General features: G+C 41.3%; 1 protein-coding gene and 1 non-coding gene across 6 annotated transcripts in view; one reads left to right on the forward strand and one right to left on the reverse strand.

Annotated features, from left to right (window-relative positions):
- LOC126092382 (anillin-like) overlaps window positions 1-24,224 on the reverse strand; it is a 137,312-nt gene that overhangs the window by 53,090 nt on the left and 59,998 nt on the right. For all 5 annotated transcript variants that reach the window (XM_049907942.1, XM_049907941.1, XM_049907943.1 and 2 more), the window contains one exon: window positions 23,158-23,304. In XM_049907942.1, coding sequence (XP_049763899.1) covers window positions 23,158-23,304 — 147 coding nt within the window. The remainder of the gene's footprint in view (window positions 1-23,157; window positions 23,305-24,224) is intronic.
- Window positions 13,396-13,473, forward strand: Trnas-cga (transfer RNA serine (anticodon CGA)). Its single transcript has one exon. It is a non-coding gene; the product is annotated as a tRNA-Ser (tRNA).

Genomic DNA, 24,224 nt, shown 5'->3' on the forward strand with positions numbered 1-24,224 from the left:
TGTCTCAAATGAGACAAAACAGCAGAAAAAATAGCTATGCAATAAAACTGTTGATTACTTTAGAGACAATTTTACACTCTTAATACAGTTCTGCACTATCACCTAGTGAACAAAATACAAGGTTACATAATATCAAACCAAAGTCTTATTGCATTATGGATTTATTAGCAGACAACCTGGCATATTTAAGAAGAAATTGTCTGAAGTGAAAGTATCTTTTGTTATACCTCAAAGGAGTGTTAAGCCTTTTCTGTTCACTACATATATGAGCATGTACCTGGAAAAATTTAGAGGGCAACGGCAACATAAACCTAAGCACATCAAAAGCAGCTTCTTTCAGTTCTGGAAATCATATGCATGTATAACAAATGCTAAGTTGCATTGTTGTACGGACTCAACTTTAAATACCAGGTCCTCATAAGGCTAGCTAGTTAAGACAGTTCAGAGGTCACAGTAATGTGTGGGCACACCACCTGCAATAGGACTTTATCTAGATCAGCACTGTGCTGTTAAACAAAAATTCAGGTTAAGGACTGGTTTACCTTTGGGGAAAGCAGATTCCAGAATGAGGTTGACGGAGAGCCTTGGGAAAGCTAATCAACCCATAAAGGACATAGCTTACTAAACACTTATAGGACCAAACTTTTGGTATGGCCAATCAGTGCAGGACCCTTACCAGGTAACATTAATAAGGAAATAGGAACATGCAAATACATCATGATTTTTAATCTTGATTTCAGTTAATAATGTGACAGTATCACAGAAATGCTCACCTTGGTGACATAAGTGCATCAAAGGAAGGTTTACCATCAAAATTTTAAAAATGTCAGCTTCAAGAAGAATAAAGTTACATCCATCTGCATATATCTTAAAAGATGACCATGATGTTAAAGTGAAATACTCAAGCTTATGCAGAGGCTCACTGACAGCTGTTCTTCCTGCACACCATTTGCAATAAACTCTACATTTTTAATGTACTTTAAGTATCTTTTGTCATACCATAAGATGCCAGGCAAAATTGGTGAAGAACATTTGTTCTGTTTTGACATCTCATTCTGTCTGGAAAGAACACTAGTAAATAAGCCATAGTCTTGTAAACAACAAAGCTTTATTAGTTTTTGTCCAATGAAAACTGTAAATTCACAAGCAGCACATTTCTATGGGTTAGTTGAATTTTCAACAGTACATCTATTACTCTTGTGACTACAGACAACGTAACGAAGCTATAGTTATGAACAATGACCAATGAAAAATCCAGAACAGAACAACATGAATTAAAATAGACCACTACTCACCACATAGGAGAGAGCCCCCCCCCCCCCCAGTTAATGAGAGATATCAGCTAATGTTATGAGCACTTTTTCGTATATTCCAGGACAACAGACAGTATGTGCCAACTTAAGACCTGCAGCAAACTGCAGAACAAGTCACTGCTCATTTTCTAACACAGCAACAATGCTGCAAAAAGAAATTTGTTTGCAGCAACTAGGGCTACAGTGCTGCCACTTTACTCTCACTGAAAATCTACTTTTGTGACCAATCTCACATCATCGGTAGCATATATGCCTTTGGTTATGACATTATGCTGTAGTAGTTTTACTGTTCACAATGGCGAGTAATTTTAAACTTGCTGTTCTCAATGGTTCCAATAAATTTAAAATAAAAAAAACTCACTGAGGAATGGTGTTAGTGGATCAAACTTAGCTTGGGAATATTATGAAAAGGAAAATTGCTACTCAACACAAAGCGGAGATGCTGAGTCGCACATAGGAACACCAAAATGACTGTTCCAAATAAACCTTTCGGCCTGTAAGCTTTTCATCACACACACACACACACACACACACACACACACACACACACACACACACACACACACACACACACAGAGAGAGAGAGAGAGAGAGAGAGAGAGAGAGAGAGAGAGAGAGAGAGAAAGAGAGAAAGAGAGAGAAAGAGAGAGAGAGAGAGACAGACGACTGCAGTCTAAGGCAACTGTAGTCACACTGCAAGCAGCAGCACCAGTGCATAATGGGAGTGGTGACTGGGTGGGGTTAAGGAGGAGGCTGGGGCAGGGAATTTCTGACTTGTGCAGATGGTAACTTTCTCAACAATATATCTCACGTTGTTGTAACTGTCCTGGCCTCAATCTTTGTTTGTCACTGTCATCACCCATTCAGCCTCCCTGTTCCCATTCCAGCACTATACAGCCTTCATTCTATCACTGCACCCAGTCCTTTCACTTCTCTCCTTTTCCGTTACCCCATCTCCCCACCTCTCCCCAGCCCTCTGTCTAACCTCCCAACTGCACATAGCTGTCCTACCCTCTCCCACCTCGTCCCTCCGCGCTCCCTAGTACTATCCGCCGTCCCTTCCTTACTATCCCTCCCCCTCCCCGCCCCAGCCTCCTCCTTACCCCGTCACCACTCCCATCACGCACTGGTGCTGCTGCTTGCAGTGTGGCTACAATTGCCTTACTCTGTAGTCTCGTGTGTGTGTGTGTGTGTGTGTGTGTGTGTGTGTGTGTGTGTGTGTGTGTGTGTGTGTGTGTGTATTTTTGACAAAGGCCTTACAGACCGAAAGCTTTATTTGGAACAGTCTTTTTCTTGTGCCATCTGCAACTCAGCATCTCCACTTTCCCTTTCATAATATTGTTACATTCCATTCCGGATTTTCCATTATTAGCTTAGGAATATTTAACCAAATATACAAAAATTATGGACATGAAAAAATAACACTGATGATATAACAAAATCAGTGCGTATACTTGATGACGAAGATGGAAACTTGCATATAAAATGATAAAAATGCCAGAAAATGGTTTAGATATTGCAGTTTACATATGGTTCATCCACGTCTACAGCCTCAGACAACCAATAAGTGGCGATTGGATTTGTGAACAAAAAACTGGAAGAAAGGGGCTGACACTTATGGGTTTTGAATCTAGCACAGAAAAAACATACTGGACATTCAGCAAGAAAAACTATCAGTAGATACTGAAACAGCTGAACTAAAAAAGCTGTCTCTTAAAACCACTAAAAACAAGATCAATAATGACGGTTGTAATAAAAAAAAATCTTTTACTGAAAAAATACTCACAAAATCCCTAGCTTCAATTTATGAAATTGCATCATTGTGAGATGAAATGAAACATCGTGTGGCTAGGGCCTCCCGTCAGGTAGACCTGTTGCCTGGTGCAAGTCTTCCGATTTGACGCCACTTTGGCGACTTGCGTGTTGATAGGGATAAGATGATGATGATTAGGACAACGCAATATCCAGTCCCTGTGCGGAATCTGCAATACTTTAAGGGAACTGAAAAATCATTGGTCACCTACAAAAGACAGAAGAATACATGGATGGATACAAGCTTTTTTACAGAATGGTATGCAGTATTTAACCCTTAATCCTTGGTTACTTGGACGGAGTACAAATGTACTCCACTGTTGTTCTAAATGTTATTTTCTTATTTTCGGCAAGAGTGGCAGGGCAAAAATTCTCAGAGTCTGGTGTTCTTGTTCTAACCTGTACCTATGGTAAGGCCGTGCCCTACGTGAGCGACAGAACCGACTGACAGTGAGCGACTTCTGGATATGCGACACTCCAGCGACAAGAAGCAGCATCAGGCGAACAGCTCGGGTGTCCTGCGTGCGAGCGACCATGTTGCGCTACAAGATGGCTGCTTAGAGCCAACCGGCTGTTTCTATAAAACTGTAGAATACTGTAGATGGAGAGTAAGGCTACAAAATTAGGTTTATTGAAGAAAAGAAAGCGAAAAGAAATGTTGTGTTTGAAATTTACAAAAGGAGGAATCTCCATGGAGAATTTCATAAATATCATCAACTACGAAGATCACCAGACAAATTCTTCGAATACACGTGAATGAGCAGAGGAGTATTCGACTACCTCATCAATAAATTAAAGACGAATGTTTTTTACATGATCAAGAACTTTCAATAGCCAATAAATGCGGAAGAATGACTGACTACCCTAAATATACACATATACATACAGATTGGCAATGGCAAACAAGAGCTAGCTGTGGTGTAGCAGCAGCGTTGCAGATTGTGATTACGGCTTGGAAAGGTCATGGATTCGATCCCACGTACTTTTTTTAGTATTTTAACTGACTCAGTTGCAATTCTGTATGCTAAGTTTTATGTATACTGTTTACACTGCATCCCTAAGTACATTTTTAATGTCTTGACAAAGAACTTTATCTTTAAGTGTATACACACCTATCCCAGTATATTACACACACATTAAATTCCTAATAAATTACAAGGAACCATGAAATTTTACAGATTTTTGATGTTGGGAACGTAATTCATCAACAGCCAGTGTTAAGGCCAAGCGTTTCAATTAATCTAACTAGTCTGTAAAAGTAGAGCATACAAAACTGTTGAAAAGAAAGTCAAACATTTTGTGAAATGAATTGTCAAAAAGAATGAAATAAAAATATTTGGGAAACGTTTGGTGCGCCTCATTTTCTGTTCACGATTTTGAGCATCATTCAAAGACAAGTAGAATGTTTCTCTGATCTACTCATTTCTTTTATACAAATCATTTCATAAAATATTTGACCTATTTCTTCCATTTTTTTAATTTTCAAGTTTTATTCAGAAAGCATGATCTTACTGATTCCTCGTTTGCCTTCCTAATGTTTTCTGTTGTCAAAAACCCTAACTTTGGTACTTGATTCGAAGTAAATCTTTTCGACATTTAAATACCGCACCAATTTATCTTTTTATGTGCAAAACAGCTAGGCCTTGAACAGATGAAATTTTCGAATTTTCATTTACATAGCTTGGCTGTAGCTTTTCGTGAAATACTTCAATATTTCTTCAACTCATTAATTAAGTTTTCGTTAATTACCATGATTACTTTCAAGCAGTTAAATATTTTCATGCAAAACTAGACCTCACGCTGGTCACTTTGATACCACGTTTACCTGTTTCTCTCTCTGTTTGGCTATGAAAATTCGGAAAATCTCATGGTGTAATTTATAGGGAGTCTTGTTTTTGCTCTGCTCACGCGTTTACAAAAGCGTATCAAGTGTTAATCATATGATAAAATACTCCTTTCTGTGTGCTATCATTTCCAAAAATCGTTGTTTTGATATCTTGATCCGTTGACGAGATACGACGATTTTTATGACCACTTGATACCCATAGCGCAGGAAAGGTTTGGACGTGCCGCAAGCAACCTGTCCGTGGATATAACAACAAATACCTCAAGAATGAAGAGAGATGTCATTCCAGTCTCAACTTTAAATACAGTTTAGATATATTGGTTACATTTCATTTCATACACAATAATGTACGGCCTTAAATGAACTATATGGAAAGTCTATGCAATGTGATTTTACCTCTGCAAATTCTTAAAAATTTTGTGCAGCCATATACTCAATTTCGTGCAGCACAGTAACTACGACGAAAAATGAAGATAAATTCAGATCTTTATCGTTTAAAAATATCAAGCTACAAGATGCGGAAGAATAAAATTTTTTCGCCGAACGGTTTTCTTAAAATTGGATGTTAAGTAATTCATAGCTGCCATCGCGTCCATTCCACTGCTTTGCCGAGAAGACACATGGCTGTCGCTCTCTGTCGCATGTGCTGCAGCAACAAGATTCAAACATGTTTGGATTCAAATGTCGCCAGTTGCAGCGGATGTCGCTCATATAGGACACTTCCGTAACTATACCTGGGGTTCTGTTTTGTCGCCTGAAGCTGTTGCGCATTGTCGGTCGCTTCTGTCGCTCACACAGGACGCAGCCAAGTGGCATGCAGCGTCCTGCACATATCTTCTCATAGGAAAGTCTTGAGTGTTCCCTGTCGTGTTTGGCGTACACGTGTACTCCATGCAAGTATCGAAGTACCAGCACATATAAAATATGATAAGTAAAGATTTTAATTTCCATTATATTTGAAATATGTTTGAACTGATATTGCAGTATTAATTTATTGTTGTTATTTAGGTATAATGGCATATCGCACTTCTGATGAAAAGATTTGGATGCAATGGCTAGAGGAAGAACTGCAGACTCATGAGCCTTCCAATTGTGACTCTCATCTGTGCGATGGATATACAAGCGAGGATGATGATCGACCAGACGAGCAAACTGGAGAAGAATGTCATGGAAGAATCGGAAGAAGATAGTGTGGACACAGAAGAGAGCTTCAACATGGCAAATGAAGAAAAATCAGAAGAAGATAATGTTGACAAGGAAGAGAACTTTAACAAGGCAAGTGAAGAATCCAATTTTTACTTTGGAAAAGATAAAACAAAATGGAATAAATTATTGCCGTATCCTAATGTTAAAACAAAGTCCAGCAATGTCGTACTTTGTGTTCCTGGTCCAAAAGGAGAGGCAAAAACTGCAAAATCTGAAATAGATTGCATTAATTTGATTACTGCTGACAGAATAATAGAGTTGATCATGAAAAGTACCAATATTTATATAGAAACAATCAGGCACAAATTTTCTAGAGAACAAGATGCAAAATTTACTGATCAATGTGAAATGGATTGCAAAACCAATTTTAGGCACAGGACATAACATCACAAGTGATAACTGGTTTACTAGCTATCATCTGCTTCAAGAACTGCTTGAGGAAAAGACAACTTATGTTGGAACAATCGGACACAACAAAAAAGAAATATCTCAGGAATTTTCACCCAGCAAATCTCAAGAAATAAACACTTCTGTTTTTCGCTACTTGTACCCAACTGCAAAAAGAAAAAGAAAGCAGTAATTTTACTTTGAAGTATGCACAATTATGCAGCGATTGATGAGACCACCAGTTCAAAAAACAAACCTGAGACTGTTACATTCTACAATGGCACAAAAGTGGGAGTTGACGAATTCTATTAACTTTGTTCAAATTATGATACTGCAAGAACTACTAAAAGATGGCCAACAGCAATTTTTTACAATATTTTAAATGTCACCGATATCAATTCTTTATGCATTTATTCACCAAACAAAAACTATGTCAAAGTGAAATGAGTTGATTTCCCTGACGAAATTAGCTGGCAAACGGTGAATCCACAGATTCATGAACGCATGAGACAGTCCTTGATACCCAGACAACTAAAAATTCAAGGACTGGTGTTGTTAGGAGAGGACTCAAGAAGAAAAAATGGAAATAGCTAAACTAAGAGGGGAAAAAAAAGGAGAGAGAGAGAGAGAGAGAGAGAGAGAGAGAGAGAGAGAGAGAGAGAGAGAGAGAGAGAAAGAAATGAGGGAAAAGGACATTGTAAAATTTGTGGCAGATCAAGAAATAAATCAACATGAAGATTGTGTGCAAAATGTAACGAATGGGTGTGTTTTGGACATTTAACAACTAGCGCTGCTTGTAAGAACTGTACATCATTTCTTATTGTACGTATCTACTGTGATTACTTCTTTGTGTATTATCAGCTTCTTCATTAAAGTTATTTTGAATAGTTTAATTACTTCTTGTGTAATGTAGTATGTTGTGAGTAATAAACGGGTGGAGTGACAAAAACTCATTCTGCGTGTAAAAATTAAATCTTTAATTCCTTCCCTCATTTCAAAAGTATTAGTAATGAATTTACTCATGCATCGTAAAGGATGTAAAAAACAAATAAAATAATGAATATAATGGAAGGAAACATTCCACGTGGGAAAAAATATACCTAAAAACAAAGATGATGTGACTTACCAAACGAAAGCGCTGGCACGCCCAAAGACACACAAACATACACAAAAAATTCTAGCTTTCGCAACCAACAGTTGCCTCGTCAGGAAAGAGGGAAGGAGAAGGAAAGATAAAAGGATGTGGGTTTTAAGGGAGAGGGTAAGGAGTCATTCCAATCCCGGGAGCGCGCGCGCAATCTCCGCTAATTTCAAGTTGTCGCCACTCGTACCTCACCTGTCATTCAACAACATCTTTGCCTCTGCACTTCCGCCTCGACTGACATCTCTGCCCAAACTTGTGTGTGTGTGTGTGTGTGTGTGTGTGTGTGTGTGTGCGCGCGCTAGTGTATACCTGTCCTTTTTTCCCCCAAGGTAAGTCTTTCCGCTCCCGGGATTGGAATGACTCCTTACCCTCTCCCTTAAAATCCACATCCTTTCGTCTTTCCCCCTCCTTCCCTCTTTCCTGACGAAGCAGCCGTTGGTTGCGAAAGCTAGAATTGTGTGTGTATGTTTGTGTGTCTATCGACCTGCCAGCGCTTTTGTTTGGTAAGTCTCATCATCTTTCTTTTTAGATATATTTTTCCCACGTGGAATGTTTCCCTCTCTTATATATATATATATACTTACCAAACAAAAACACTGGCAGGTCGATAGACACACAAACATACACACAAAATTCTAGCTCTCGCAACCAACGGTTGCCTCGTCAGGAAAGAGGGAAGGAGAGGGAAAGACAAAAGGATTTGGGTTTTAAGGGAGAGGGTAAGGAGTCATTCCAATCCCGGGAGCGGAAAGACTTACCTTAGGGGGAAAAAAGGACAGGTATACACTCGCGCGCGCACACACACACACACACACACACACACACACACACACACACACACACACACACACATATCCATCCGCATATACACAGACACAAGCAGACATTTGTAAAGGCAAAGAGTTTGGGCAGAGATGTCAGTTGGGGCGGAAGTACAGAGGCAAAGATGATGTTGAGAGACAGGTGAGGTATGAGCAGCGGCAAATTGAAATTAGAAATTAGCGGAGATTGAGGCCTGGCGGATAGCGAGAAGAGAGGATATGCTGAAGGGCAAGTTCCCATCTCCGGAGTTCTGACAGGTTGGTGTTAGTGGGAAGTATCCAGATAACTCGGACGGTGTAACACTGCGCCAAGATGCGCTGGCCGTGCACCAAGGCATGTTTAGCCACAGGGTGATCCTCATTACCAACAAACACTGTCTGCCTGTGTCCATTCATGCGAATGGACAGTTTGTTGCTGGTCATTCCCACATAGAACGCTTCACAGTGTAGGCAGGTCAGTTGGTAAATCAAGTGGGTGCTTTCACACGTGGCTCTGCCTTTGATCGTGTACACCTTCCGGGTTACAGGACTGGAATAGGTGGTGGTGGGAGGGTGCATGGGACAGGTTTTACACCGGGGGCGGTTACAGGGGTAGGAGCCAGAGGGTAGGGAAGGTGGTTTGGGGATTTCATAGGGATGAACCAAGAGGTTACGAAGGTTAGGTGGACGGCGGAAAGACACTCTTGGTGGAGTGGGGAGGATTTCATGAAGGATGGATCTCATTTCAGGGCAGGATTTGAGGAAGTCGTATCCCTGTTGGAGAGCCACATTCAGAATCTGATCCAGTCCCGGAAAGTATCCTGTCACAAGTGGGGCACTTTTGGTGTTCTTCTGTGGAAGGTTCCGGGTTTGAGGAGATGAGGAAGTGGCTCTGGTTATTTGCTTCGGTACCAGGTCGGGAGGGTAGCTGCGGGATGCGAAAGCTGTTTTCAGGTTGTTGGTGTAATGGTTCAAGGATTCTGGACTGGAGCAGATTCATTTGCCACGAAGACCTAGGCTGTAGGGAAGGGACCGTTTGATGTGGAATGGGTGGCAGCTGTCATAATGGAGGTACTGTTGCTTGTTGGTGGGTTTGATGTGGACGGACGTGTGAAGCTGGCCATTGGACAGGTGGAGGTCAACGTCAAGGAAAGTGGCATGGGATTTAGAGTAGGACCAGGTGAATCTGATGGAACCAAAGGAGTTGAGGTTGGAGAGGAAATTCTGGAGTTCTTCTTCACTGTGAGTCCAGATCATGAAAATGTCATCAATAAATCTGTACCAAACTTTCGGTTGGCAGGCCTGGGTAACCAAGAAGGCTTCCTCTAAGCGACCCATGAATAGGTTGGCATACGAGGGGGCCATCCTGGTACCAATGGCTGTTCCCTTTAATTGTTGGTATGTCTGGCCTTCAAAAGTGAAGAAGTTGTGGGTCAGGATGAAGCTGGCTAAGGTAATGAGGAAAGAGGTTTTAGGTAGGGCGGCAGGTGATCGGCGTGAAAGGAAGTGCTCCATCGCAGCGAGGCCCTGGACACGCGGAATATTTGTGTATAACGAAGTGGCATCAATGGTCACAAGGATGGTTTTCGGGGGTAACAGACTGGGTAGGGATTCCAGGCGTTCGAGAAAGTGGTTGGTGTCTTTGATGAAGGATGGGAGACTGCATGTAATGGGTTGAAGGTGTTGATCTACGTAGGCAGAGATGCGTTCTGTGGGGCCTTGGTAACCAGCTACAATGGGACGGCCGGGATGATTGGGTTTGTGAATTTTGGGAAGAAGGTAGAAGGTAGGGGTGCGTGGTGTTGGTGGGGTCAGGAGGTTGATGGAGTCAGGTGAAAGGTTTTGTAGGGGGCCTAAGGTTCTGAGGATTCCTTGAAGCTCTGCCTGGACATCAGGAATGGGATTACCTTGGCAAACTTTGTAAGTAGTGTTGTGTGAAAGCTGACGCAGTCCCTCAGCCACATACTCCCGACGATCAAGTACCACAGTCGTGGAACCCTTGTCCGCCGGAAGAATGACGATGGATTGGTCAGCCTTCAGATCACGGATAGCCTGGGCTTCAGTAGTGGTGATGTTGGGAGTAGGATTAAGGTTTTTTTAAGAAGGATTGAGAGGCAAGGCTGGAAGTCAGAAATTCCTGGAAGGTTAGGAGAGGGTGATTTTGAGGAAGAGGAGGTGGGTCCCGCTGTGACAGAGGACGGAACTGTTCCAGGCATGGTTCAATTTGGATAGTGTCTTGGGGAGTTGGATCATTAAGGGTAGGATTAGGATCATTTTTCTTCGTGGCAAAGTGATATTTCCAGCAGAGAGTACGGGTGTAGGACCGTAAATCTTTGACGAGGGCTGTTTGGTTAAATCTGGGAGTGGGGCTGAAGGTGAGGCCTTTGGATGGGACAGAGGTTTCGGATTGGGAGAGAGGTTTGGAGGAAAGGTTAACTACTGAATTGGGGTGTTGTGGTTCCAGATTGTGTTGATTGGAATTTTGAGGTTTTGGAGGGAGTGGAGCTGGAAGTGGGAGATTGAGTAGATGGGAGAGACTGGGTTTGTGTGCAATGAGAGGAGGTTGAGGTTTGCTGGAAAGGTTGTGAAGGGTGAGTGAGTTGCCTTTCCGGAGGTGGGAAACCAGGAGATTGGATAGTTTTTTAAGGTGGAGGGTGGCATGCTGTTCTAATTTGCGGTTGGCCTGTAGAAGGATGCTCTGAACAACCGGTGTGGATGTGGGAGAGGAAAGATTGAGGACTTTTATTAAGGATAGGAGTTGACGGGTGTGTTCATTGGCTGAGTTGATGTGTAGGTGAAGGATTAGGTGGGTGAGGGCAATGGATTGTTCGGTTTGGAACTGGTATAGGGACTGATGGAAAGAAGGGTTGCAGCCAGAGATGGGAACTTTAAGTGTGAGGCCTTTGGCGGTAATGACAAATGTCAGACAAGCCTGAGAAAATTAAAAATGGGAGTGTAATCTGGCTAGGGCGAAGGCATGTTTGTGGAGGGAATGTAAATAAAACTTAATGGGGTCGTTGTGGAGGTGTTGTGAGGGTGACATGGTACTAGAAGGTGGAAAGTGGAACACGAGGCTGAAATGAAACTGAAAATAAATATAAAAATATATGGGGAGAGATAAAGGTAAAACTAGAAAGCAAATGGAGATCTGGTGTGCAAAAAGGCGAAAAAGGGTTGGTTAGAGCTGGGCTATGTTGATCCTGTGGTGAACTTGTGTAGGTAGATAATGATGTGCATAAAGGTTAGGTGGTTGTGTTGCCACCAAAACACGTTAAAGGGTGGAGAAATACGGGAAAATTTCGAAAAAACTACGTGAGGATGTATTAAAAGGAGTGGTTTGGTGGTGGCAGATTATGGAAATGAAGCTAATAATTGACTGATAAAGAAATAATGACGTTAAAACCTGTGGGAAGCGGCTAAAAATGATCGGTGATGTGAGAAAAATGGAAATGGAAATAAAGTAAAAGTTATTAAAACTAGCCAAAAAGGTTGTTTAATAGCTGAAAGGAACTGTTTGTGAACTGGAAACGGTGGATTTTATAGCAGCGGTAGTGTTGAAAGCGGAAAAAAATTTTTTGGTTATGGTTTGGATGTGGGTTACGTATTATTGAGTATATATCGGCGGGATAAAATTGTATACTGGATTACGGTAAAAAAGGAGAAGGTGAATAGAAAGTGAAACTGCTGGCAAAAACAGAAGGAGGAAATAAGACGACAGAAAAGACTACGAAATGTAACAGTGACAATAACAATAACAATAACAAACGTGATTGATGGGTTCAAATTAATGATATGAATATAATAGAGGGAAACATTCCACGTGGGAAAAATATATCTAAAAAGAAAGATGATGAGACTTACCAAACAAAAGCGCTGGCAGGTCGATAGACACACAAAAAAACAAACATACACACAAAATTCTAGCTTTCGCAACCAACGGTTGCCTCGTCAGGAAAGAGGGAAGGAGAGGGAAAGACAAAAGGATTTGGGTTTTAAGGGAGAGGGTAAGGAGTCATTCCAATCCCGGGAGCGGAAAGACTTACCTTAGGGGGGAAAAAAGGACAGGTATACACTCGCACACACACACATATCCATCCGCATATACACAGACACAAGCAGACATTTGTAAAGGCAAAGAGTTTGGGCAGAGATGTCAGTCGGGGCGGAAGTACAGAGGCAAATATTATGTTGAGAGACAGGTGAGGTATGAGCAGCGGCAAATTGAAATTAGAAATTAGCGGAGATTGAGGCCTGGCGGATAGCGTGAAGAGAGGATATGCTGAAGGGCAAGTTCCCATCTCCGGAGTTCTGACAGGTTGGTGTTAGTGGGAAGTATCCAGATAACCCGGACAGTGCAACACTGTGCCAAGATGTGCTGGCCGTGCACCAAGGCAAACCGCCCCCGGTGTAAAACCTGTCCCATGCACCCTCCCACCACCACCTATTCCAGTCCTGTAACCCGGAAGGTGTACACGATCAAAGGCAGAGCCACGTGTGAAAGCACCCACGTGATTTACCAACTGACCTGCCTACACTGTGAAGTGTTCTATGTGGGAATGACCAGCAACAAACTGTCCATTCGCATGAATGGACACAGGCAGACAGTGTTTGTTGGTAATGAGGATCACCCTGCGGCTCTACCAACTGAGCTACCGAAGCACGACTCACGTCCGGTACTCACAGCTTTACTTCTGCCAGTACCTCGTCTCCTACCTTCCAAACTTTACAGATGCTCTCCTGCGAACCTTGCAGAACTAGCACTCCTGAAAGAAAGGATATTGCGGAGACATGGCTTAGCCACAGCCTGGGGGATGTTTCCAGAATGAGATTTTCACTCTGCAGCGGAGTGTGCGCTGATATGAAACTTCCTGGCAGATTAAAACTGTGTGCCCGACCGGTAGCTCAGTTGGTAGAGCACTTGCCCGCGAAAGGCAAAGGTCCCGAGTTCGAGTCTCGGCCGGGCACACAGTTTTAATCTGCCAGGAAGTTTCGTATCAGCGCACACTCCGCTGCAGAGTGAAAATCTCATTCTGGAAACATCCCCCAGGCTGTGGCTAAGCCATGTCTCCGCAATATCCTTTCTTTCAGGAGTGCTAGTTCTGCAAGGTTCGCAGGAGAGCTTCTGTAAAGTTTGGAAGGTGAGAGACGAGGTACTGGCAGAAGTAAAGCTGTGAGTACCGGACGTGAGTCGTGCTTCGGTAGCTCAGTTGGTAGAGCACTTGCCCGCGAAAGGCAAAGGTCCCGAGTTCGAGTCACGGTTGGGCACACAGTTTTAATCTGCCAGGAAGTTTCATATCAGCGCACACTCCGCTGCAGAGTGAAAATCTCATTCTGGAAACATCCCCCAGGCTGTGGCTAAGCCATGTCTCTGCAATACCCTTTCTTTCAGGAGTGCTAGTTCTGCAAGGTTCGCAGGAGAGCTTCTGTAAAGTTTGGAAGGTAGGAGACGAGGTACTGGCAGAAGTAAAGCTGTGAGTACCGGACGTGAGTAGTGCTTCGGTAGCTCAGTTGGTAGAGCACTTGCCCGCGAAAGGCAAAGGCCCCGAGTTCGAGTCTCGGTCGGGCACACAGTTTTAATCTGCCAGGAAGTTTCATATCAGCGCACACTCCGCTGCAGAGTGAAAATCTCATTCTGGAAACATCCCCCAGGCTGTGGCTAAGCCATGTCTCCGCAATATCCTTTCTTTCAGGAGTGCTAGTTCTGCAAGGTTCGCAGGAGAGCTTCTGTAAAGTTTGGAAGGTAGGAGACGAGGTACTGGCAGAAGTAAAGCTGTGAGTACCGGGCCTGAGTCGTGCTTTGGTAGCTCAGTTGGTAGAGCACTTGCCCGCGAAAGGCAAAGATCCCGAGTTCGAGTCTCGGTCGGGCACACAGTTTTAATCTGCCAGGAAGTTTCACCAAGAATTGTTGGTGTCTGACCCTCAGTGGTGGGATATCAGCCTCCACCATGAGATTGTCTACAGGGCTCAAACAGAAAGGTCTAGGTGCCAACTGCACACCACTGCAGTGGAAAGAGTCTAACAAGCTCAGTACTTATGGTGTGGTTGGTTTGTAAGTAACACATCTGTAGTCCAGGCAAGATTGAATAAAGCTTCACGCTTTGTAGAACCACTGATGAATCATATGGTCTGTGTCCCAGGAGATCCTGCTAAGAAATCTAAATAAGAAGGTATTAAGTTTCCACATGCAATTTACTTTAGCTGACATACATGTGGTAACAATGTTAGCTTATTCACACACAAGACACCTAAAAGTTTGGAAGTTTCAATGATTTCAAGTAACTGGTTATCAAAGAAAAGTTAAGGTTTGGGTTGTTGTTGTTGTTGTTGTTGTTGTTGTGGTCTTCAGTCCTGAGACTGGTTTGATGCAGCTCTCCATGCTACTCTATCCTGTGCAAGATTCTTCATCTCCCAGTACCTACTGCAACCTACATCCTTCTGACTCTGCCTAGTGTATTCGTCTCTTGGTCTCCCTCTACGATTTTTACCCTCCACGCTGCCCTCCAATACTAAACTGGTGATCCCTTGATGCCTCAGAACATGTCCTACCAACCGATCCCTTCTTCTAGTCAAGTTGTGCCACAAACTTCTCTTCTCCCCAATCCTATTCAATACTTCCTCATTAGTTATGTGATCTACCCATCTAATCTTCAGCATTATTCTGTAGCACCACATTTCAAAAGCTTCTATTCTCTTCTTGCGCAAACTATTTATCGTCCATGTTTCACTTCCATACGTGGCTACACTCCATACAAATACTTTCAGAAATGACTTCCTGACACTTAAATCTTTTGTTGATGTTCATCTTATATCCTCATTTCAAGACACTGTCCATTCCATTCAACTGCTCTTCCAAGTCCTTTGCTGTCTCTGACAGAATTACAATGTCATCGGCGAACCTCAAAGTTTTTATTTCTTCTCCATGGATTTTAGTACCTACTCCAAATTTTTCTTTTGTTTCCTTTACTGCTTGCTCAATATACAGATTGAATAACATCGGGGAGAGGCTACAGCCCTGTCTTACTCCCTTCCCTACCACTGCTTCCCTTTCATGTCCCTCGAGTCATATAACTGCCATCTGGTTTCTGTACAAATTGTAAATAGCCTTTCGCTCCCTGTGTTTTACCCCTGCCACCTTTAGAATTTGAAAGAGAGTATTCCAGTCAACATTGTCAAAAGCTGTCTCTAAGTCTACAAATGCTAGAAACGTAGGTTTGCCTTTCCTTAATCTTTCTTCCAAGATAAGTCGTAAGGTCAGTATTGCCTGACGTGTTCCAGTATTTCTACGGAATCCAAACTGGTCTTCCCCGAGGTCGGCTTCTACTAGTTTTTCCATTCGTCTGTAAAGAATTTTTGAACAGATGCAAATTCCTGAGTCAATAAAAGTGTATGACATGTGTTTTAGTGGAAGAAAATTGATATCCATGATTCAGAGCTCAGTTATGTACTTTCTGTGTGGCTCTCTGAAGTTGGTGCTTTTTGGTGCACTATAATGTAGAACTGTAATACATGCAAATTTTTCCCAAATACAGTGACAGCGAAACCAGTGGTCCCACAATAGTCATGATACCATTAATTTCTAAGGCAAAGAGAGCTACACTCAGAGCTGATTTCTGAGGGTTCCCAGTTCCCTGTACATATTGTTTGCTGAGGCTTGAACCTATCTGGACCTAAAACTGTCGGAGAGATAGGAAATTCAACTTAAAAATGGATAAGCAGCACAGGAAGCCCCACTCACGGATGTGATGGCACCTTGTGTGGCTCGGAGGGCACAGCAATCGTGTTGGCGACGCCCAAAAGTTTGTGCAATGCAGACTTCAAACAAATCGGTTAGTCTGTGGGTCCAAATGCCTAAAAGCCACTTTGAAATTGTGATAAATGTTGTCTGGCTTCCACGCACTAACACAATTATTGATTGACCATCCTTTCAAATAATTTACGCAGCCCATTTATTAAAAGATAAATCAATAATTAGTCAAAATTTGAGGGTCTCTTCCCTGTTTCTAGACAAGAATAATATTTTCAAAATATTTGAAGTATCTCCTTGTACAATTGACACACTCAAGAATAGGTTTCATGCTACCATTGTTAAGATGTTTAAGGATTTTATTATGGATTTTACTGGTTCCAAGGGCAGTGTTGCAACACACTGCTAAAGCACTGTAGTACTCCTGTTCACTAAATGGAACGTTGTACAAATGAAGAGGTTGTGCACAGAATGATAAGTGTAGGTCCGTCAGGCATTTCTGGGTCAGGAAATTAGGATGGTAGTCACTGCAAGTGGACAGTTTGGTGAAGAGTGCCATGAAACATTCAGCAATGACCACAAGATCAGTAAAGATGTCACCATTAAAGGAGATGCCAGGAAGTACTGTGGATGGTGGGCGACAGCAAATGTGGCAGAGTTTAGTCCGTACTTGAGGCCGTGGGGTATAGGCTTTCATAGATATACTTGCCTTTCCCAACACTCCTACTTTCTTTTTCTTTACTACAAAGCATGTCTTCACTCTTAGTCCCTTGAAGGCTATTAAATGTTCTGCAGAAGGAGCATGTTTGGGTCGAATTGCCCTCTGATGTGTTCTGACAGCTACAGCTATTTCTTCAGACCACCATGACACAGGTATCCAGCAGGAAGAGCCTGAAGACTAGGGTATTGTTGCTTCTGCAGCATGTATAATAGTGTTAATATTATCTTGTACCACTCTCTTGATATTCTCCTTGAGTGGTTTCAAGTGTTGCTTTGGGACTAAAACCTTGCCAGTTGGCTTTCCGAAGTGACCAATGTACTGCATGTTCCACTGGTTGATGGTTTGAGTACGAGAGTGATAGGGAATTGGATGCTGTCACAGAGGTTCTCATGGATGTGCCACTGGATTTAGCATGAGTCACTTGGGTTTTACGATTTAACATTTATAGCTGACTTTGTTCCATAGGATGCACTGAAATGTGTTACAGCTCCAATGTTAGGTAGGCAGACTTCCAGTTCCACAATTAACTGTACTATTACTTGACCCCTGCTAGATGCAGTTTTGCTGCAACACTGATGACTGAAGTCCCACAGTGGAAGGAAGGGTGGAGGCAGCTGTTCCACTAGCTCGTCATGTGGAATATCTGTTTAGGGGCAGAGAAATATTACATATTGTTACCGTAACTGACAAGTAGACGCAAAAGGCCACAGCTTCTAACACAGTGGTTGGTGGCACCTGGTCATGGAAAGAGCCAGACTGTATGAATGTGTAGACTCCTCCAGATGTTAAAGCAATGCTCACAATAGGATTTGCAGTTTTTAATAGTAGATAGTTCAGTCCCACACCAACTGCAGAATAAGTAGCCATTAATTGGCGGAGTTTGGCCAGGTGGCGATGGTACCATTACAGTTGCATTGAGGAACATCAGACTAGGATCTGAGAAAGTAGCGAAGGGGAAAAGGAAATACTATTTACTTTACTGCAGTCATTTTCCACCTGAACATGTGATTCTTCTCCGGTGTTCATAGGCTCAACCTCTGTGGGGATGAGGGCCAGATATACCAGACCAGTAGAATTCGGTTGGTTTAACTTTCACTTTTTCCTTTTTGTCCCAGTGAGGTTTCAGTTTCTGTGAGGAATTTCCTGTCTTGAATGCTGGGACAGAAGAGGACCAGTTTTTTACTACCACCCACAGCCTGTGGCTCTGTCAGCCATTGGGTTGGTGGTAGAATAATGGTCTGTTTCATCCTGGGAGGGAGCACCTCGGCAAGTGTCCTCCTCCGTAATGATGCCGGAGGAGGATGAGGCATCTCCAAAGGCGCCATTGGAGGGGCTGGCAAGGTGCTGTGGCTTTGGGGGTCAACTAAAAAATTGCCACTGACACATGACTGGGAACAGGAATTGCTGTTGGATACCTAATCATTGCACTAGATGTCGATTTTGACACAGTGTAAAGTTTGAGGTAATATTGATTCAGTGGAGCTGTCCAAACTTGTCTTACCAACTTGATAAGACAAGTAGTCAAGCATTTTATATTCCTGCTATCCCTCCCCCCGACACACACACACACACACACACACACACACACACACACACACACACACACACACACACACACACACACATATATATGCACATTTATAGATGAAGCTTTGGCAATTGGTGTGGCAGATTTATTTTTGTGGTTAGACAAATGATACTCCTATTCAAATGGGCTCAAGGTTTCCTGATATACCACAGTGTTTGATACAGTATTTAATATGCACGAATTATCGTGTGACATTTGAATAATGTGGCAAGAGTGAAAGGGATATACTGACAACTATGAACTAGCTGCAACACTGTACAATAGAGCATCTTAAAAATTGACAATTTAATGAAACACAGGAGGAATTAGCATTGAATCCCACCTTATATGAACCCTGGTTGTATTTGAATGACTCTGCAATAAGAGTTTTCATACATTACCAGCACTTATCAATATATAAATATTCAAGCTGATTTTTAAGTAAAACTGCCAATCAAAAGGAAAAATGTTGCCTTTCAACATATATTAAGTGACTATGGAGTTGGTGCAACATTATATTTGGTTATGAGAGACTGTAATGATTTACCAAGTGGGATTCAAATAAACATTTCAATCCTAGTTCACATTTTAGAATAACGGGTAAAATTCTACCATCTTTTAGTTAACTTGAAAACTAGATGGTAACATCTCAACATAAAAGAAAGTTAAGTATTTAATTCCTAAAATATAAACCAGACTGTAGTAGCTATCATGAGAATAAATTACAATCACTAGACCCATTGTCACGATAGTACGAACAGTCGTCACTAGATTGTGGGATGAGCAAAAACTCAAGAATTTGACTGAACAGTGACTGCAGTCTTTTATTCATTTATTAGTTAAAGCTGTTACATCAAAGCTGCACTGAATAAGACACTGCAATACATTTTTCACAGTTCTTTATATTATTAAAAACCACAGTATATTAAAAACCCTAGACACATCATAGATATAGTAGTAGCGGAAGTCACTGCATTGTGGGACAATTGTAAGATTGACCAGAACCCGAGATTCCTTGAGCTGGGAGTAAAACTGCTGGAGCAACTTGAGTCAACCTCAAACACAGCATTATTTATTTCGAAGAATTTGAAAGGGTTGGAGGGAACAGCGACACTAGTGTGGTTGAGAACTAGAATGAATGTAGGGAGGTGAGTAGTAAGTGGGAGGCAAATTTTGTTTTGCTGGCAACCATGGGAATGCATACTGCATACCCTAGATCTTTATGAACATTTAACCACATTTAACCACCAGTTTCCCTAAAATCCAATTGTAGTCAGAACTGAATTGGTTTTAAAATTGGACAAACATTCAACAAGAGTATATGTTTCTGTAAGAGACTGTAAAAGTCTAGACAGTGGCAAGCAATGTAGTTGTATGTTTGTTCAGCAATGTTGCTTATGCTTACCATGAGAAACGATGAGAACAAATGGGGGTGTGTCAGCTGCTGGCTGTATGCAGTCAATGAGAGAGTAATGGGCAGACAATGTGTCTGGAAGCAATAGACTGAAATATTGTCACATTCTCAGGTCAATATAAATGTGAAATCTGCTATGTACTCAGAAAGAAAACAGCTTTCTTAGGCCCCATCATGAATTACAAACTAAGAAACCCCAACATATCCAGAAGAAACAGCCAAATATTTGTGACAACTGAGACACGACAGGCTATATTTAAGCAAGGGGGATTGGTTTTGGTCGCGAGCTCCACGATGTGGACTTTGGACGAGCAGGTCTCTGGGTAGGCCTGAAGACGTGCGTGTGTGGCAACTCCCTGTGCTGCGCAGCTGGTCAGCGGCGGCTGAGCAACGTAGAAATGTCACATTCAAACCAACAGACATGATGTCATCTCTGCTGCTAACATGCTCGGAGGGTTTTTTCTAGATTGTTCGCATAATAATAGATACAGTGAAGGACGATACGCTAAATAAAAGAGAAGAGCAACAAGAGCCTGCCAGTACGCAGATATAATTTTTATTAACATATGTGAGAAGATATAGCACCAAGAAGATTTTTGTAACTGAAATCAAGCGTACCTTCAATAACTTTTATATTACTGAAGTTAAAGAGATCAAGCACTCACATTGTAGGTATCCATGATGCATATTGATTGGATTACTCGTATGTTTTGTAACGTACTTAATGGACGACACACACACACACACACACACACACACACACACACACACACAAGTTGTTTGTAAGATTCTTTCTAGCTGCATTTCTTAATTGTTTGTAAGTTTGCATAGCTTTACCTGGAACTTGAAAAATATCATACCCAATGTATTTCTGAACAGTGCAATGGAAAGGAGGGAAAATCCAATAAAGTGGCGACATATCCAAATTTATTGTAATAACTGACGGCACAGAGAGTGGGAACTAATTTTTGGCAGCGCAACAAAACTTTGCATTTGTCTGACTTTAAATTTTGGGTGAACTACTGTGCATAAAATTATGTGTAAGTTAATTAGAACTTTAGCACACAGCTAACGGTGCAATCAGATTTTGGATATCACTTGTGTATAAAATAGTTGTGAATCAGGTTGGAGAATGTACAAAGTCATTAAGTGATGGAGATGCAGGATTTCCCATGAAGGGGAGGTTCAGGGCCTTAAAAGGGCGACAGCCATTTTGCAAGTTAGTAGAAGCAGCATCTACACTGGTCTGAGCGATGATCCAGCTGTGAACGTTTTCACTGATAGAAATTTTTTGCGTTGGCAGTTGAAATATTTAACGCTATTTCACTGGGACTTAAAGAGTTATTCTGCATTAGTCAAAACTGATTTATTTCTGCTTGCAGTTCAGCAGATCTTGTATGTTTGCATGTGAAGTTGTTTTGCACTCTGAATTTGTGCACTCAGTCTGGATTTCAGTTCAGTACACCAGTGAGGGACATTTAATATTTTCTGCCACTAACTGACATTTTACTTATTGCACTGCATCGGTAAAACCCTTATAATGAGGGTTGGAACTTAAATAGTGGCAACTATTTATTCACAACCGATCCAAAAGAGTTATATGTTTGCATCTGTTACTGTCCTTCAAAGTAGGCACTAGCGTTGTGTAGAACCAGTTGCCAGCAACATGGAAGGCACAGTATACCATTAGCAGAGCATGTTCTGTTGGTGGTGCGAATGGAGCAATCTACTGTCTGTCGAATCTCTGGAACAGCTCTGAAGTGAATGCCACGAAGTGGTTCCTTCATCTTCGGAATCAAATCAAAGTCACAAGGACTTAAGGCCAGGGAGTACAGTGGATGGTACAGTACTTCCAAGTCCCATCGACTAAACAGAGCAGCCACAGTCTGCGCTGTATGCACCCGCGCATTGTCGTGCAAAATGATTGGTGGTTTGCGCAGAAAGTGTCGTCACTTCTTTCACAAAGCTGGTCGCAGGTGGTGCTCCAAAAACCAACAGTAATACTGTGCACTGACGGTCCGCTGTGTAGGAACGTAATGCACTAGGATAACACAATCACAGTCATACATGTGAATCACCATAACTTTAGACCGCTCCATTCACACCATCAACAGAACAGGCTCTGCTAACAGTATAGTACGCCTTCCAAATCTACACAACACTGGTGACTACTTTGAAGGACAGTAACAGGTACAAACATGCAACTCTTTTCTATTGGTTGTGAATAAACAGTTGCCACTATTTAAGTTCCAACCCTTGTACATGCTGATATGGAATTTAGACTTAACTTTGATCTGTGACCACAGTGTTCTCCAACTGTTTTGATTTATTACTTCTTATATAATGTTTTCGCTAACCACTATCAGATATTTACGTATCAATTGTGTAGTTGCTTTCACCACTTTACAAATTAATGTGTGTTTACAAGAGACAATGAATTTTCAACAGTTAAACTATAAACCATTGCAGCTGCAGTATGCTATTTAATATTGTCGCACCTATGTTCAACCTAGTAATCATCTGTATCTCTGTTTAAAACTTCAGAAACGAATTTATTACTTATTTCTATTTAAAAAGTGCACAATAAGTAGTTGAAGACAATATATTACCCCTCAAAAAGGCAACAACAGCCATTGTTTTCAGCCCCCCCCCCCCCCTCTCCCCTAGCAAGTGTAAATATTATTGCTATTTCGTCCACTCACAGCAATATAAGCTGTGCTGTTAGGACGCAATCTCTTAATTTGTGACATATTAAAAAAATAAAAAACAGTCGAATATTTGTGGCAGCAGCGAAGAACACAAAAGTCTCAATTTGGACACTAGAAGTTAATTATCTCTTTTCTTGACTCTTATTGGTCAAATCAATAAATGGGGTAAGTCTAGAAAAGGCTTGATATTCACTTTTCTCTCAGATATCATATACAAATAAAACAGTTTGTAATTCTTATTAATAAGACTTCGCTTAAAATAAAACTACATTCAGGGTTAATTACACTTGGGCAAATATTATATATTGCAGCAATTTGATTAACACTGTGTTAGGAACCAGTAATGGCTACGAACAATGAAATTATTTGAAAATTTCTTCAATTTAACAGTTTTTAAGTATTTCACAACTTACCTGATTGCTTTTATGTTTTGACATGAACAAAACAAAGATTTTTTTTTCCAGCAAGAAATGTCACATTTATCTGAATCCATACCTGAGGAGAAAGGCTGTGCTCTCTTGTTCTTTTTGGTGGTGTTGGACCCTCCGAGTCTGATGAATCTCCAAGAGCTTCATCAAGGAAATCATCTATTTCCTTCAAAGCATCCGTTTCAGATTGTGACAAGTCACTTTCGGACTCCTCCTAAAAGCAAAATTTCTTTTGACAGCAAACAGGTACTATATATTTGAAATCCTTTTTTCCCGTATCAATATGACTACATGCAAACAAATCTGGAAATGCACAGGGTCATTCTGAAGAGTCTTCAGAAAGTAATGTAAATACTCAAGTTTTCCAAATAAATTGTCAAAGAATTCTCCAAGTTATGAAACAGTACATTTCCTAAAAGTATGTTACGAAGGTCTGATAAAGTGTGTTTCCAGCATATTTTTTTTAATTTTTATTTATTTATTTATTTATTTAAGGTGATGGCGATAGCAACAATGTAGAATAAGAGGTCCTTTACATTGTGGATTACATTCATTGGAACTTTTACGGAAATGTATAATTTATTAAGGTTTCCCTCACACTTTCATATTTTTTTGTGACTAGTTCTGAATCCCTGTGTACATTTTTAAGCCATTACCTACATTAGAAGGTACAAAATTAGTAAAAACATAAAATACAAAGTATTTAGGAATGTTTCTTACGAACACAGTTACTTACGGGAACTCAAAATATACCAATGGATAATTTATTTCACTTTTCAAAATACAATGAAATTATGTGAAACCACGTTTAGGACATAATGTGAATGCGAAACAATATGTATCTGGGAATCGTACCACACACTTTTTTCCTCTCTCTCTGAACACAAAGGTGGTTGTGGGGGAACAGGACCCATCCAGGTTCACCATTGGCAACTTCTGGATTCATTTTAAAATCTTAAGGCACACTCCACCTTTTCGATGTTGCATATTTACAGATAATGACTATGTTCACTAGCAGTGAAAAAAGCATACACCATTCTTTGTTCACAAACTATGTTCCTTTAACTTTGATTAGACCAACTTTCTGTGGAGGGCAACCGCAGCTCAGAGACACCGTAAATAACAATAAAAAAC

This window comes from Schistocerca cancellata, chromosome 7 (genome assembly GCF_023864275.1).
Source record: "Schistocerca cancellata isolate TAMUIC-IGC-003103 chromosome 7, iqSchCanc2.1, whole genome shotgun sequence".
Taxonomy (NCBI): domain Eukaryota; kingdom Metazoa; phylum Arthropoda; class Insecta; order Orthoptera; family Acrididae; genus Schistocerca; species Schistocerca cancellata.